General features: G+C 55.8%; 2 protein-coding genes across 4 annotated transcripts; both read left to right on the forward strand.

The window, feature by feature from the left end:
- Nucleotides 1-6782: 6782 nt before the first annotated feature.
- ARL2 (ADP ribosylation factor like GTPase 2) lies at nucleotides 6783-9539 on the forward strand. 2 transcript variants are annotated; one of them, XM_044680534.1, is made up of 5 exons: nucleotides 6783-6892; nucleotides 7697-7807; nucleotides 7900-8062; nucleotides 8882-8962; nucleotides 9036-9539. In XM_044680534.1, the coding sequence occupies exons 1-5, from the start codon at nucleotides 6828-6830 to the stop codon at nucleotides 9168-9170; spliced, it is 555 nt and encodes a 184-aa protein (XP_044536469.1). In that variant the 5' UTR covers nucleotides 6783-6827; the 3' UTR covers nucleotides 9171-9539. The 2 variants fall into 2 exon arrangements, with proteins under 2 accessions (XP_044536469.1, XP_044536470.1); XM_044680535.1 differs by lacking the exon at nucleotides 8882-8962.
- Nucleotides 9540-11089: 1550 nt separating this feature from the next.
- On the forward strand, nucleotides 11090-16666 carry SNX15 (sorting nexin 15). Of its 2 annotated transcripts, XM_044682334.1 has the most exons (8): nucleotides 11090-11255; nucleotides 12387-12422; nucleotides 12706-12826; nucleotides 13166-13281; nucleotides 13441-13597; nucleotides 14445-14588; nucleotides 15239-15502; nucleotides 16070-16666. In XM_044682334.1, the coding sequence occupies exons 1-8, from the start codon at nucleotides 11157-11159 to the stop codon at nucleotides 16165-16167; spliced, it is 1035 nt and encodes a 344-aa protein (XP_044538269.1). In that variant the 5' UTR covers nucleotides 11090-11156; the 3' UTR covers nucleotides 16168-16666. The 2 variants fall into 2 exon arrangements, with proteins under 2 accessions (XP_044538269.1, XP_044538270.1); XM_044682335.1 differs by lacking the exon at nucleotides 15239-15502.
- Nucleotides 16667-16993: the final 327 nt, after the last annotated feature.

The following is a 16993-nucleotide window of genomic DNA, read 5'->3' on the forward strand; positions in this document are numbered from 1 at the left end:
GCCTCTCCTGGAGGACGAGGTCTCTCACCCCTTCCCGGCATGGCCGCAGGGTTCAAATCCAACCGTCGTGGGGGGCCTCCGTTTCCTCATGTGTACAATGAGGGGATTCCATGGGCCGCTCCGAGCCCCGAGCCCCGGCCTCTGTCCAGGGGAAGAATCCTCCTTCCCTCCCCAGGCTCAGCCCCAAAGGCCTGCCAAGGCACAAATCGCTATTCTGTGGGCATTGAAGGCCCCCTCCACCACCTCCTATGGACAGGCTGCCAGCTCCCGCCCTGCCCCGCCCTGCCCTGCCCACCTCTCAGGGCCAGCTAAGGTTCACGTGAGAGGAAGCAGGGAAAGAGGGGGAAATGCGGGCTATCACCATCCAATTTGCCTTTTTAGGAAGAAGGAGCCGAGTTCTGGGTAGGGCCAGATGGCCTCCCCTTCTGGAGGAGGCAGTTCAGAATTAGAGGCTGGCACGGAAGCATGAGGGCACCAGGAGTGGGGACTGGCAGGGACTCCTCACAGAAAACTACTCTGGAGCCAGAGTCCTGGGTTCAAATTCTGCCTGCTGCCTGCTCCGTGTGGCCCTGGGCAAGTCTCTCCCCTGTCCAGGTCTCAGCTTCCTTTCCTCGACTATGAAAATAAGGGGGTCGGCCTGGGTGGGTGGCCTGGGTGGGTCCCCCCCTTCAGGACTGGGCTGGCCCCTTTCTTGGGGCACAGCCCGAGGCGGCCGGACGCAGTCCCGACTTCAGAAATGTTTCTCTTGGGGTTTTTGATCTCCCAGAAGCCATGAAGGAGCTGCCCCTCCCGCGGGGCTCGTTAACGAGCCTCCTGAAATAAGGAGCCAGAGAGGCGTCAGGCCCGGAGCATGATGTAACTCCAGGAAAGAAGCACCTGGTGCGAGCAGGCCTGGGCTTCCCTGCCCCCACCTCCCCCAGGCAGCCCAGGAGGGGCCCCCAGGCTGGGGGGATTGGGGGGACAGAGGCTCTCCCCGCCCAGGCTCCCGGGGGCTCGAGAAGGCTCTCAGAGCGGCCCCCACCCCCTTCTGGCTTGCCATGGGGGGGGGGGAGGCCTCCCCGGTAAAGGCCTAGCTCCGAGGGGGCAGCCTGAAGCCTGGGGTCCCTGTCCCAGCTCTGGCCCTGCCTGTGGGGGACACAAAGAGAGTCCTCAAGCCTGGCCTCAGGGAGCTGCCATGCAGGGGGGCATCGTGGCATGATCACGGCCTGATGGGTAGAGCTTGGGGTCACGAGGCCCGAGCTACGTCCGGCCTCTCACAAGGACCTGCTGACTAGTCCCAGCCTCAGTTTCCTCACCTGTAAAGCAGGCCGGGGTTGTGAACCTCAAACGTAATCATGCCGGGCGGCATTATCCAAGCTGGATGACCTCTGGGCGGGTGGCCGAGAGGGGAATCGGCCCGACGCTGGTTGGACCGGCCCTCCCCGCTGGGGCTCATACATGAGAAAGCAGAGGCCCACCCGGGGGACACTTAGCCAGGGTCAGCCATGTCGTTCAACATCTATGAAGTGCCTACCGCGTGCCGGGCACTGTGCCAGGCTCCGGGCAGAGGCACAAAGTTAAAGCCAGCCCTGCCCGCAGGGAGCTTCTGATCCAAGGGGGAGACAGCAGGCAAACAGCTGTGGGCAGACTCCCGGGCAGGACAGACCAGAGCTGGGCAGCAGAGGGAAGGCTCCAGCTGAAGGGGCTTCCTGGAAAAGGTGGGAGATTAGCTGGGACTGGAAGGAGCTCAGAGAAGCCGGGAGAGGGGAGAGGTTGGCATCTGGCCTTCTTCAGGCTGGACAACGCTGACCCCCCGATGGCCACCATCCATTCATTGAGAAGCCACAGATCCACGGATGTGCAGCATCCAAGGCAGCTGGGCAGCCTCTAGGCCAACCTGGAGCCACAAGGAATCCTCCCTCTTCCGTCCCTGACAAACGGCCATCCAGCCTCTACTTGGAGCCCTCCAAGGAAGAGGAGGAGGCCCCCGCCCTGCTGTGAAGGCAGCCAGCAGCATTTCCCAAGTGCTGACCATGCCAGGCTCTGTGCCCATCCCCTGTGGGCCCGTTCTCCGGGTGAGGGAGTTGTTCCCGACCTCCCATCTAAGCCAGACCTTAGCCCAATGCCCCAGTTCTGCCCTTTTGGGCCAAGAGAACAAGCCTTTCCCATGGTTCTGTGTGTGGCTGACTTTGTGCTGGGTGCAACAAGCCCCAAGATGCCCTGAAGAGCGAGGATAGGGAGCAGCCTTCATTTCACCATCTTAGATGCTGTGTATTTGCTTCCAAGAAGAGCAGTAAGAGCTAGATCATGGGGGTTAAGTGACTTGCCCAGGTTCACCCAGCTAGGAAGTGTCTGAGGACAGATTAGAACCCAGGACTTCCTGTCTCGAGGCCAGACTCTCCCTCCACTGAGCCACCCCGCTGCCCCAGCCCTCCCTTTCCAGTCTTTTTACATCTTTTTCTTTTTTTCCCCATGGTTACATGACTCTTGTTGCCTCCCTCCCCTCTTCCCTCCTCCCTCTCAGAGTTGACAAGCAATTTCACTGGGCTATATGGTCTTCTGACATCTTACGTTGGCCTCTTGCTGCTCCTCAGATAAGCCCAGTCACCCCCTAACTCTAGGCATCTGTACTGGGTGTTCCCCAGACCTGGCATTCTCTTCCTCTCCCTCCTTCCGTCTCCTGACTTCCTTCAAGTCTCAGCTAAAATCCTTCCTTCTACCAGAAGCCTTTCCCATTCTTTCCTAATTGTAGCACTTCTTTCTACTCATTATATCCGATTTATCCTGCTCAGATCTTGTATTCTTCCTCATTAGAACGTGCACTTCCTGAGAGCAGGGGTAGCTTTTTGCTCTTCTTTGGGGCCTCTGAACTTATCACACAGTGCCTGGCACAAAGGAAGCAGCTAATAGGTGTTTATTGACTGGCTGAGTCTTGCTTCCAGTCTCCTCTTTTCTTCCTGTTCAATTCTATTTGTCTCCTTGAGGTCCATTTGCACCGACGTCTGATCCATAGGCACCCGTGAGAGAGTTCAGGCAATGGTCATCCACTTGGTTTTTCCTGTGTGGATGGACAAGGGGAATTCTTGTGAGTGATTTGAAATGAATGGCTCTGCTCACTTTGCTCTCCTCTCCAGATGATTCTCTATGATGGGGGCTCGAGGTTGCTCCGGTCTTTCCATCTCATTTGTAGGAGGGAAAGCTGGGGAAGGTCCTTTGGGTGGTTCAAATCATGGTCTGTCTTTAGTGAGACATTAGCCATGGACATAAAACAGCTATAAATTTAATGGTATAATATTCCTAATTTTTAAAAAATCAACATAAACAAGATCAAGTCCTACTCATTCTCTATTCTTCCTCCTTTCCCTTAACTTGACCCAATATTTGATAGTTACAACCTCTTACAGGCTCACTAGTGAAGTGCCAGCGAGGGGCCTTGGTGGATAGAGTGCTGGACTCAAGTCAAGAAAGCCGGAATTCAACTCCTGTCTCAGATGCTTCCTAACTGTGTAGCCCTGAATGTCCCTTGCCTCATCTTCCTCGCCTGTAAAATGGGCATGATGATAACATCTACTTCACTAGGTTGTTAAGGGGATCCATAGATAATCTTCATAAAGTCCTTTTCAAGCCTAGCTCTTCCAAGGTAGCATAGGCCCTGGCCCTTGGGTTAAAGTTGAGGTGGGCAGGATTCACTACTTCTCTGAAGTCTCTCAGCTTGGTTCCGGGGTCACCATGGGTTTCTGGGTTCACAAACATTGCTGCCATACGGATCCATGTCCACCTACTCCCATACCCCTGCCTCAAAGTCAATGCCTCTTGCTATTTCTTTCCTAACGCGGCCCTAATGTTTAAACCTCTTGCTTCTCTGAAGCCTCTCCACTAATGAATTCTTTGCCTTTTGAAGCTCATCACAAACTGTCCCTGACCCATTTTGGGCACTTTACACTTTGTTCTTCCCGCGTCCTCTTCATCCCAGTGCCTCTGGCTTCTTTGCTCCCCGAACAAGAGCCTTCATCTCCCGACTGGGCATTCTCTCTGGCCATTCCTCATGTCTGGAATAATCTTCCTGTTCATCTCTGCTTTCTGGGCTTCCTTCAGGTCCCAGCCAACGTTCCACCTTCTCCAACCTTTCAATTCCAGGGCTTTCCCTCTGCGGATTAGTTCCTATTTACTTGTAGTTCAATCACTTTTTTTTTTTTTTTTTTTAGTTTTAAACCCTTAACTTCTGTGTATTGACTTATAGGTGGAAGAGTGGCAAGGGTAGGCAATGGGGGTCAAGTGACTTGCCCAGGGTCACACAGCTGGGAAGCGTCTGAGGCCGGATTTGAACCTAGGACCTCTGGTCTCTAGGCCTGGCTCTCAATTCACTGAGCTACCCAGCTGCCCTCAATCACTTTTTATTTGTTTGTGGCTGTCTTCCATTTTAGATTGCAAGCTCCTTGAGGCAGAGGCTGCCTTTTGACCTTTTGTTGTTGTTCCTCCTTTGAGTTTGAAGAGGACCAGTGCTCTCACAGGGTGATATCTTGACTTTTGAGTGAGAGGGATTGAAGTGAAGCAGAGTTGCACCAAGTGTCGGCCTCGTTCTCTCTTCCAAAGTCATTAGAGGCCAGTGACAGGCCAAAAGGCAGGACAATCGGCCATAGCCTGGAAGGCAGCGGATGATCTGGCTATCTACAATGTCTGGCCAAGTTCTAAGTGCTTCAATTACTTCAGCAGCCTTTGTGGCCAGAACAAATTGTTCTCATCCACCCATTCCTTTGGGGGAAGTCTTCATATGCTTGGAGTAGACACAGGTTTGAGGCTTGCAGTAATCAATAGGTTAGGTCAGTGATCAAAGGTTTCCAGAAGATAGGATTAAGTCTGCAGGTGATGGGAGTTGCTACCACAGTTTACACAGATGAGATTTGACCTTTTAGGCTAATCAATTTTCTCTGGAAAGTCTGTGACTTTGGGGCTACAGATATAGGGATAATTACAAGATAAAAGCTTGACCTTTTGGAAAGTTTTTTCATGACGTGATGGGTCAAGTTTATAAGAGGAAAGAATCATGAAAGGGAATATTAAATCTAGCTTAAGTCTTAGCAAAACAGAATCGATTTTCAATTTTATAATTATTCTCTTTGATTCTTGGGAAGCTACAGCTCCCATGAATTACTTCGTCTGAAGAAAGTTATAAATGGAGGTACAGTAAAAATTATCTAGGACTATCACCCCATAACGTTCAGTAAAGCTGAAGCAATGATTACAGAAAGAAGATTGCTAGGAAAAGAGGATTCGTATTTCTTCTTATCCTAATGCTGTCACCCTAATATATGAGAATAGAGATTAAAGGAACTTTATCCTAAATGTTTATCTAATTATTACTAAGATCCTAACTAATAGGACTGTGTGGGATGGGATCGAGGTCAGTGGAGCCCACCACTGAAAGAAGTTCACAAACAAGGAGCTCAGAAGCCAAAGTAGAAGATAGTAGTTTATTTTTTCACAGAAGGGACATTCCTTAGCTTTAAGGGATCGAGGAATGTCAAAGATTCCCCCCCCCCACCTCCCACCTTTTGTTGGTCAGTCCTCATCTCCACCCCCAAGGCCTTTGAAAAGTGAAAGGCTAAGGGTTTTGTTTTTTTTGGGGGGGGGGAGGGGCTGTGTTCTAAAAGAAAGGGAAAGCACTAACTTCTATCTAGGTTCTGAGCACTTCTTAGAAGGACAGATTTTATCCCATTCAGGACTAAGGTGAGAGGGGATTGTTCTCAGCCAGTAAGGAGGCTTTAAGGACAGTGGCACATGGAGAAGGAAAGGGGAGGGTGAATATTATGTTTCCTTTTTAGTAACCCATTCCCACCCTTCATTTCATCAGCACGTCATATTTTAGGGCTCAGATGCAGGCCTCGGATTCCTGAAAACATCTCCTTGTGGGCTTTCTGAAATGGGCCTTTTCTCAGAGATGCCAGTTACCTGCAGAGGTTCTTGGTTAATTCTGCTAAAATCTGCCAGGATCAACACAATTCAATCCAGCTTCGCTTCTTACACTTTGCCTTTCCAATAACTAGTTCATCTGGTGAAAACCAGATCAAACTTTATGGTTCTAACCCTTTTTCTGTAGCCCCGCCCCCATTAGCTCAGTCTCCCGCACACAGTAAGCACTTAATAAATGCTGGATTGGTCGATTCCCCAAGCCCTTAGTTCTAGAGCTTTCCCTAGATTAATTACTCTCTATTTGTCCTGTATGTAACTTGCTTCCTACAGATTTGTTTTCCTGTTGTCTCTCCCATTAGGGCAGGGGCTGCGTTTGCCTTTTCCTATCCCCAGCCCTCAGGACACAGAAAGCGGTTAGTGGTGTTTGTTGACATGCCAGACGGCCACCACCCAGGCGCCCGGCACTCGGCCTTCTGGGAAATGTAGTTCAAGACCTGTCCTTGAGCTTCACGGGAAATGAAGTCTGTGCATCTCCTCCGGCACCCAAACCATTTGAGGAGGGAGGGAAGCCTCCCTGCGGCCTGTCCAGCCCATTGGCACGATCTTGGCACTAAGTAAATGGGTGGAATGTGAACTGAGGGGGTTGGACCAAGTCTGGGCACCCTACGAGCCCGAGGCTCGGACTCTGCGTGGGCCGGGATGCGAGGGGTTAAGCGCCGGGGGCGCGCTGTTTTGGTCCTAGTCACTCGCCGTCGCCCTGCCCCCGCCTTGCTCCAGCAGGGCGGTACCTCCCCAGGCCGCCGGCTCGACGAGAAGGGGCGGGCCCAAGCGAGAGCCAGGCCAATCGGGTCACGGCTGGGGGGCGCGCTAGCCAATGAGAGAGGGAAGCGGGGTCCCGGACCAGGTAGGCACAGCGACGGGGAGGGGAGCCAGAGACCATGGGGCTCCTGACCATCCTGAAGAAGATGAAGCAGAAGGAGCGAGAGCTGCGGCTCCTCATGCTGTATCCTCCGGCTCACGAAACCCTAGTGGGGCTCGGGGGCTCGGGAACGGCGCGGACAGACGCTACCACGCTCTCTCCGCGGGGGGGGAAGGGAAGACGCGCCGCTCTGGGCCGGGCTGGGCCGTACCAACTGCCCATCACGTGGCCGGAATTGGCCAATAGCTCTGGGAGGGGGGGAACTAGAGCTTAGTCCATACCATCTAGGATCAAGACGGGGGAGTGCAGGTTGTAGAGGCTTAAACCAAATGTGCCTAAGCGGAGGGGAAGAAAGATGGAAGGGACCAACTAGCCAGTGGGCGCGGGAAGGAATGCCTGTACATTGGCCGGAGATGGAAAGTCGAGGATTGGGAAGAGGAAGTGGAACAGTTTGGCTGAATCGTAGTGTGGACGATGTGACCTAAGCCAGGCAGGGTGGGGGGTGCCAGGATGTGCCAGATTGAGGGTTTGGCCCCAGGTGTCTGCCTGGGGGCTCCCCGGGGGGCCAGGGCCAGCTGTTGCCTCTCACCACGTCTCAGTAGGCCCCTCGCAGGTGCTCGTAGCCTTCACTCCCAGAATCCTGCTCTTAGCTTTGCAGCTGCCCGGCTCCTCGGTGTAATGGAAGCTCGCTAGGGCCCGGCGCTCAGGAGATGTTCAACATGTTTGTGGAATTGATCGAGTCTTTTCATGGGAGGGGATGCCCCAGCCCTGTTTCTCCATGGGCTTACCAAGTGCCCTTGGTCAAGTCATTTCCTCCCTTTGGGAGGGTTGACTAGGATGTGCCTCTGGAAGGTTCACTGTCTCCTTAACCCTCCACTCCCACCCCAGCGGACTGGACAATGCGGGCAAGACCACCATCCTGAAGAAGTTCAATGGGGAGGACATCGACACCATCTCACCCACCCTGGGCTTCAACATCAAGACCTTGGAGCACCGAGGGTGAGGGAGGCCCCCGAGCCCCTCCCCACAGCCAGCCGGCCCCGGGGCTGAGCCTGACCCCAGCATCCCTCCTCTTCCCCCTTCCTCCTTAGGTTCAAGCTGAATATCTGGGATGTGGGTGGCCAGAAGTCCCTGCGCTCTTACTGGCGGAACTACTTTGAGAGCACAGACGGCCTCATCTGGGTGGTGGACAGTGCTGACCAACAGCGCATGCAGGACTGCCGGCGGGAGCTGGAGAGCCTCCTTGTGGAGGAGGTGGGCAGGACCTGGGGGGGCAAGAGTGGAGGGGGGGGTCCTGTCTCCTCCTTACAAGAAAGGGACACTAAGGCCCAGAGAAAAATAAGCTCCTTGAGAGTAGGGACTCTAGTCTTTGGCATGTAGTGTTGGTGTTCAGTCATGTCTGACTCTTTCTGAATTTATTTGGGGTTTTCTTGGCAAAGATACTGGAGTGGTTCATCATTTCCTTCTCCAGCTCATTTCACAGATGAAGAAACTGAGGCAAGCATTGTTGAGTGCCAGATTTGAACTCGGGTCTTCCTAACTCCAGGCCTGGTGCCCTATCCACTAAGCCACTTAGCTGCCCCATAGTACCTGCTTAATAAATGCCTGCTGGGTTGAGAAAAAGATCGTAGATGGATGTTAATTCAAATCAGTATTCACTTCCTGCTGTGTACCAGGCCCTGTGCTAGGCATTGGGGATAAAAAAAAGGTAGAAAAAAGTCCTTAGAGAGCTTTTGGTCTCCTGGGGGAAAGGACAGGTACACAAGCAGGACAGAAGACGAAGGGTCTAACACAAGGTCATTGAATGAAGAGGACCGATGGCCAGAATGGAAGGTTTCTCCTGGAAGAGATTGCAGGATGGGACTCTCATGGTAGAAGGCTGGAGAAGTAGGGGGAACCTGGCATACCGGGCAGCCAGTGAGGAACCATGAAAAGCTGGCCAGCCCTGGCAGAGAGGCTGATACAGCCCTGATTTGTGTCCCCAGTGCTGCCCTTAGATTCTAGCCCCAAGGGGCTTGGAGTGTGCTGGCTGGGTTCCTTCTCGCCCAACCATCACCTTTCTTTTCCTCTCAGCGCCTAGCAGGAGCCACTCTGCTGATCTTTGCCAACAAGCAGGACCTTCCTGGGGCTCTGTCCTCGAATGCCATTCGAGAGGTGAGCTGGGGCCTTCAGGGGGGGAACCAGGGTTTGTGGGGCTGGTCTCTGAAGGTCACTGTCCATCCCCCAGATCCTGGAGTTAGATGCCATCCGAAGTCACCACTGGTGCATTCAGGGCTGCAGTGCTGTGACGGGAGAAAACCTGCTTCTGGGGGTCGATTGGCTGCTGGATGACATCTCCAGTCGCATCTTCACTTCAGAATGATCCTCTCCCCCCCTGCCCACTCCTGGACTGACCCCTTGACCCCTCAGCACATCCCAATGGTCCAGATCCTCCCTGGTCTAGGTCTCCCCTTCCCCACTGCCCACAGGGAGCCATGAATGGAGGGGACCCCAGCTAACCCCTCCTTCCCCACATCATAACCAGATGCTGCTCTGTGGAGACGCCTTCCTTCCTGGGGAGGAGGGGATCCTCGTTCCCTAACCCTAGGCCCTCCTTTGGCACTTTATCTGGGAAGGAGGAGGGGGAGAGGGTTGTGGACTCTTGGAAGAGTAGGAATGGCCCCTGCTGGCACTGAGTCTGGAGAGTCTCTTCCTCTATTCAACTGTCACAATAAAAGCCCTCTGCCCCTGAGTCCTGGTTGTGTTGGGGTGGGTACTGGTCTGGGTAAGAGGTGGCACATAGCCTCCTCCTTCCTCCTGGGCTCCTCTGCTGCCGAGGGAAGAGGCTTCCAGACACCCATACCCTCTCCTGTGGGTACCCAAAAAGGCTGGAGGAACTGGGGAGTAGCTAGCTCCCTTCTGGTCCCAATTCTCATGACCAGGAGGAAGGGAGTACCCAACCACCCCTTGCCAATAGCTGGTAGAGACCTGAAAAGGCCTCTTTCTGAAAGCAGCTCAGGAGCCAAGTTGGGTGCTAGACCCTCAAAGAGGAAGAGCTGTTCAGTCATGGGGGAGGACCAATGAGAAAACCTGGAAGTGGAAGATGGAAGGGTGTGAGTGAGGAACAGGGAGAGGGTCAGCTGGCTGGGCTGGGCTGGGCTGCCCTGACCTGTGAGCACTAGCCAAGGAGGTGACTGAGTAGCTCCTGGGATTCTGCCCTCTAGGCCCCTGGCCCTGGCCTCAGGCCACCAAGGAGTTCGCTTGCCCCTGTGCCCCTGGCTGCCCCTCTGCCTTTTCCCAGGCTCAGCCCACACCCAACCAGAGGCCACTGGGGAGGGTGGAATGTGAGATACTGGTTTGGAGCAGAGGGGCAGCCACAGGGACGAGGGAGGCACAAGCTTCTGCCCAGGTACCATCTAACCTCCCTCCAAGGAGGTCAGTTAGGAGGAAATTGGGACTGAGGAAAGCTTTGGAGATGAAGCTGCATGGAGGAGCTCTGAATAACCGGAGCAGCCCCTGGCTGGGTCAGTGATCCCCAAGCTGTGATCCCTGCAACAATATGGGCGGTGCCCCAGAGGTGGGCATCTTGATTTAAAAAAAGATGGTGGCGTCCAGCTCAACCAATGCCAGGAAGTGGGACCTGCCCTGGCTATCAGGTGCGGCCTGGCCTCCTTAAAAGAACAAAAAGTCCCCAGTGTGGAGACCCCAGAATGTCCCCTGCGTGGTGAAGAGGGAGAACCCAAGGTTTGGCTGCACCTGAAGAGGGCCCTCAGGTCAGTAGCAGCTGCATTGGTCAAAGAGCATCTGATGAGCTACAAAGTACTCTACAAGCGGTCATTTTGTCCTCAGGAAAGGCTCCGTTTTACAGATGAGGAAACTGAGGCAGGGAGAGCTGGACCTAGAAGAGCTGCAAACAGGAGTCATTCCCAGTGGGCTGTTGCCCCCTCTAGGGACCTGCCTGAACCTGGAGGGGTCCTCAGTTTTCCCAAGTGTTCAGGAAGGGCTGGTCCATTTCGGTTCTGAGTCTTGTCAGTTACTTGGCTTGGGGCCTGGCATGCAGTAGGCGCTTAATAAATCCAGGTCCAACCCTCCTCCCCAAAGCCTTCCCCTGGCTTCAGGGGCCGTCCTTTTCCTTCTGCGGAGCGGCTCATTCTGCGCCATCCCAAAGAACATGGAGTTTTAGGACGGTCCCTGCGCCATCTCCAGGAGGGAGGAAGAACCGGTGGAGAGCCTCGCACACGTCCATGCGCACGCGCATAAGAGGCGCCACCCGTCGGAGTCTGGACGGGAGGGGAGGGGACTGCGTGGAGGAGGAGGCCTGCGGCCGGGCCGAGGCTCCGGGGTCCATTGGGTTTCGGCTCCTTCGGGGATGTCCCGCAAGGCTAAAGATGACTTCCGGCGGCTGTACACTGTTTCGGACACGCGGACCCACCCTAAGGGCTACACGGAGTACAAAGTCACAGCGCAGGTGAGTGGGGGTGAGGGCCCTTTAAGGGGGGGGGAACCTTTAAGGAGCCGGACGGTCCCATCCCCCAGAATCAGGTGGGGGTGAATCCCTTCGCGACGCAGGACCGAACTAATTTACAGAGGAAGGAGCTCCTAGTCTGGGTTCCTTTAAAGGTGACGAGACGCAAGAGGGTGGAGCTAGGGTGGGCGGGGTCGTGCCCGGGTGGTGTTTTGTCTGGTGTTGCTCCTATTTTACGTAAACTGATTTATAAAAAAACTTGGCTACGCTACCTCCCTTTGCGAAAGACCCCTTAGATACCCCCAACCCCCACAGGGTACGGCATGGGCTACAGAAAATGGGGGGAGGCCTGTTTCCTCCTTTGTGAAGTGGGCGCCTCCCTCCCGGGGTGGTTAAACCAGCCGAGGTCGAAGACCGAAAAGTCCGAGCGCTGCGAGCCCCGGTTAACGCCCCCGGCACGTAGTAGGTAGGGCTTCTCAGGGGCTGGGCCTCCTCCTCCACTCCACCACCCCGGGCCGTTCGCCCCTTTTCCTTCCCAATTCTGACCCTCAAGGGTGGAAGGGGCTTAAGGACCATTTTACAGAGGAGAACACTGAGGCCCAGAGAACTAAGATGACTGACTCGAAGTCACAGAGCCCAGAACTGGCTCCGCTGACCCCTCGCCCTTCTGCAGCAGCCTTTGGGGGAGACCCTATTCTCCCCTTTTTTAACATCCTTTCCTCCATCCCGGGAGGGAATGGGCCGTTATCACCGGGATGTTTACAGATGAGTAAACTGAGGCTCCCAGAATAGCATTTCTTTAGTGCGGTTAGGCTCACTAGGTGATTTTCTTCGTTTTCACACTTGATCTTGACAACACCTGGCAGGGGAGGGATGCTATTATTGTCTGCCTTTTACTGTGGAGGAAACTGAGGCTAATGGAAGTTAGATGACTTGCACGAGGTTACCAGGCTAGTCTGTGAACTCGCACCTTCCCAAACCTAGGTGTGACTCCTCCAAGTCTGCCCACAGGGTTCTCCCCATTTATTGGAGAGGAGGGAGACTTTGGAGGGTTCAGGGAGTCCCCGAGGTGTCTGCGCTGAGTGAAGGGGGCAGTGACACACCCTCACCAGCCCTCCCTTCTTCCTCTCTCAGTTCATCTCAAAGACAAACCAAGAAGATGTCCAGGAGGTAAGCATTGAGAAAGGGATGCTTGTGCCTCCGAGATGGGTGGGAGGAACATTCTCCCAAATGGATGGGCAGAAGGATGGATGGATGGATGGAAGGAAGGATGAAAGGGCTTGGGGCAGCTCCCTCCAAGGTGGGAGGGGGATGCCTGGGCCCTGCCCTCTTCCTGCCTGTGGGATCTTGAGCCTTCAGTCCCTTCCTCTCGCTGGGGTGGTAAAACAACAGGGTCTGGAGCCCCTGGTGGCTCTTGGCGCCCAGCCATGACTCTGGGCTGTCTCTGGCCCAGGTGGTCATCTGGAAACGTTACAGTGACTTCCGCCGCCTGCATGGGGATCTGGCCTATACCCACCGCAACCTGTTCCGTCGCCTGGAGGAATTCCCAGCCTTTCCCAGGGCCCAGGTCTTTGGTGAGTGTCCTGGGGGATGGACAGCCTGGGGCTGCCCAGCCAAGCCCAGGGCTGTCTGGCCTTTGGTTTTTCCCACAGAGGGTCTGCAGAGGTTTCCTCACCCAAGACTTCCCTTCTCCTGGGCTACCCTGGCCCCCTTCCTTCCAGCCCAGAGATGAGATTTGCAACTGCCCCATCTCTGCTTCTTCCCTCAGTGAAGTTGACCCCTTTTCATTGGCACCTTGGAGGGCCTCTGGTGGCCCCCTCATTCCTGGCCCTGAAGTGGTGTGGGAGGGCCCTGCCTTGGGACTGAGCAGGCTCTGGAGGGGGCCTCAAGGCTCTTTGGGTCCTTGGCCACAGGCCGCTTCGAGGCCTCGGTGATCGAGGAGCGGCGGAAGGCGGCGGAGGACATGCTTCGCTTCACTGTCAACATTCCTGCCCTCAACAACAGCCCTCAGCTCAAGGAATTCTTCCGAGTATGTGGCTTCTCCTCCCGGGCCCTGGGGCACCCCCACCCCCAGGCAGGGAGCGTGTGGGGCTGCCCTGGGACTATCACTTCTGCCTTGGGCTGGATTCAGGGATCTCAGCTCTAGCTCCTCGGACCTGATGACTCCCCAAACTTTCTCCTCCTTTAGGGTGGGGACGTGACCCGGCCCTTAGAGCCCAGTGACCTACATGTCCTGCCGCCCCCCCTGGTCCCCACACCACCCCCAGAAGAACCCCGACTCCCCCAGCCTCTCCCGGCAGAGCGGCTGGGCCAGGAAGAGACTGAGGACGAGAATGAGAAGCCAGGTACTGGGGCAAAGAGGACCCAAGCTCAGCCCTGGGCCCACAGTCTGGTCCATGGTCCCTCAGTCAATCAACAAACTCTCTCAAGTGCTCTGGATGTCCTGGAGACATCCCACACTCGAGCCTTTTCCTGACAAGTGCACCTCATAAAAGCAGCATGAGTAATGGAGTCAGATACCTTCTTCTTGCTGGTGTGGGCCTCAGTTTCCACATTTGTAAAATGGGGAGTTGGACTGGACTGAGGGCCTCGAAGGCTGGGGTCAGTCCTATGGTCAGTCATTGCCGAGAACCCATTCATTTCTTCCCCCTAGTTCAGGCCTTCATTGCCTCCTGCTTGAACTTCCTGGAGCTTCCCCCCTACTCCAAGAGCTCCCTCTGGCCTTAGGACAAGACAATCAATTATCAATCTGTATTTATTAAGGGCCCACCGTGTGCTGGGCACTGGACACTCAGAGGTTTCCACCATCCAGCTGTGTCCATATTTCTCCACTGCTCTCATGCACTTGGCAGTCCAGCCTTTCATCTCCCACCTCCAGATCTTTGCCCCTCTGGCTCCTGCTGTCCGTAGTAACATTCAGATTTGGGCTCCCTGCCAGCCCCTGCCCCTAGCCCAGATGTTAGCTCTTTTCCCAGGTTACTTCTGCCTTTACCCCCATTACCTCTTGGCTGTGTGGTGCCTGGAGGGTAGCCCCAAGCCTTGGTTTATTCACTGCAGAAAGATGGGCGGACAAGTTGGCCTCAGATCCTTTGTCCCCTGAGTGCTGGGCTAACTTCTGTATATAGCAGGCATCTAGTAAATGCTGCCCTAGGGAGCCCCTAGAGGTGCAGAGCCCTGTGGCTTCCTTTGCAGGGGACCAGCCTCCCTCCAGCCCTGCCCAAGAGGCCCTCGACCTCCTGTTTGACTGTGGGGCTCCTGAAGAGGACACGGGGGCCCCGGCTCAAGGACCACTCACTGAGGCGGAGCTGGCCCTCTTTGACCCATTCTCCAAAGAAGGTAGCAGGATGCAGAGGGGGGGCAGGGACCAAGCAGAGCCCTCAAGGGGTGGTGACTTCCCTGTCACCCAGAGTATTCCAGGGAAAGCTGGGCAACCCCTTGGGTAGCTTGTGGAAAAGGAGGCTTCTCCTTCACACACTGGTTGGGCCACAGAGGTCAGGAGGGCCCTTCCAATGCAGATAAAGGTCAGCGGTCACCACTGACCAGCGTGGGTGTCAGGGCTTCCGGGGGGAGTCTGTGGAGTGTCTGATGGCCAAGTGCTCAGCATGGTGGCTTTCCAGGGGTATGTGGGAGCCACATCCTCTCCACCCAGCAGAGAGGCCCAGGGAGGCCCAGGGACAAAGCCCTGGCTCTGGGCTCAGGAGCTGAGTTCAGTGCATGCTTCTCCCCTGGAACTGGTGGACAACCTGCCTGAGAAAGGGGGTCAGGATTTCCATCTGAGGGGGCTGGAGGGGATATATCTAGTAGGTGCTGGACACAGGATTTGAACTCAGGGCTTCCTGATGGTCCCTCAAGCTGTAATCATCCACCCTCCAGTTTGGGGATAACCAGCCTGTGGGGCTTAGCTGGGCTCTGGTGGCCCCAAACTCGGGAGGTTTGGGAGGGTAGGGGGTAGCACTGGCCCTGAGCCTCTCTGGTCTGGGCTGCAGAAGGGGCCGGACCCAGCCCCACCCATGTAGCTGACTTGGCAGCCCTGGGGGCAGAGCCCCAGACCAGGGAACAGACACCCTGGGAGCCAGGGGGGGGTGAAGAGGAAGAGGAGGAGGAGGAGGAAGAGGGCCCCCGCCCAGCCTATCTGAATCGAGCTACAGAACTCATCACCCAGGCCCTGAAGGATGAGCGAGCCGGCGCCTACGCCTCAGCCCTGCAGGGATACCGGGACGGAGTGGATGTCCTCCTCCAGGGGGTGCCGGGTGAGCCGGGGCTCCCTGGGAGAGGCGGGAGTGAATGGCTGCCCCCAGGGGTGCCCTGGCCTCTAACAGGGGTGGAAGCAGAGATGACCCCCAATAGCTGGGACACCTGGGAGAAGAGGGCAAGGCTCTAATAATAATCTGCATTTATAGTGCCAGCTGTATACCTTGCACCAAGCTCAGCATGCAACAACCCCAGGAGGGAGGTGATGTCCTTATTCCCTTTTTACAGAGGAGGAAGCTGAGGCAGAGGTGTAGTGACTTGCCTGGGGACCCAGTTACCGAGTATCAGAGCCCTTAGAGAGCAGGTACCCCTGTGCAATGGAAGGGACTCTGGCTTTGGAGTCAGAGGACTTGGGTTCAAGTCCTGCCTCTACTCTTGAATTCCTGCCTGACGGTGGACAAGTCCCTTCTCCTCTAGAGACCTCAGTTTCCCTCGCTGTAAAAAAGGAGGGGGTAGGAAGACTCTTCTACCTCTTGGTGGTCTGAATGCTGGGCGCTGGCTCTGGGGCAGTCGTGAGCCCTAAGGGGCTCCCGGGCAGGGAGCTGAGGGCAGACTCCTCTCCACAGGTGACCCCAACAGTGCCCGCCAAGAAGGGGTGAAGAGGAAGGTGGCGGAGTACCTGCGGCGGGCCGAGGAGATCCTGCGTCTCCATCTGCAGCCCTGACTGACCTGACTCCCCCCGGGATGTCATGGCGGCAGCCCAGGGGCCCAGAGGGCTTGGTGGTGGGCAGGTGGGGAGTGGACATGGCCAGGGCTCTCACTCCTCTCCGACCAGGGTGTAGACGGGTGTGGACACGACAGACGGTGCCGGGGTTGTTGACCAGCCCCCCCACACCCACACAACTGCCAATTCGATGTTCCCCAAGTGCCCTTCGGACCACTGCACTGCCCTGCCCCGCCCTGAGGCCCGCCCCGATGGCCCACCCGCCCTTTCCTGTGCAATACCTTTCTTCATCTCCCAACTTTTCCCGGGGCTGTACGCCATGCCGGGAATGCCTTCCCTCCTCACAGTCTCCCTGGAAGTGAGTGAATGAATGCTTTTCGGTGCATACGTGGTTCCCTAGGAGAGTGTAAGCCCCCGGAGGGCAGCGGGGCCGGGCTCTGTATCCCCACGCCCAATCCATTCCCGGGCCCTAACCCTAAATAAACATTTGCTGAATGCATTGCAATGAGTGGACGCCCTCTCCCGGCAGTCGTGGGCTGCAACGCGGGGGATTCTGGGAAAACCAGAACGAGTCCTCCCGGTGGAGCATGACGGGAAGAGGCCTGGACAATTACCATTCTACAGGTTTAGTGCGTCATCGGCGGGCGCCGCCTTCGTTTACTGTCCCAGTGCGTCCTGGGAGGCGGAAGCCGGACGAGGTGTGGTCCTCGGGGAGGGTGGGCGTGGCCATGAAGGAGTGATGGTTGTGATTGGCGGAGAGGTGGGTCTAACCAAGGCGGAGGAAATTGATTGGGTGGGAGTATGGAGATGGTCGCTTCACCTGAGG

The sequence above is a fragment of the Gracilinanus agilis genome, chromosome 6 (genome assembly GCF_016433145.1).
Source record: "Gracilinanus agilis isolate LMUSP501 chromosome 6, AgileGrace, whole genome shotgun sequence".
In the NCBI taxonomy this organism is placed as follows: Eukaryota; Metazoa; Chordata; class Mammalia; order Didelphimorphia; family Didelphidae; genus Gracilinanus; species Gracilinanus agilis.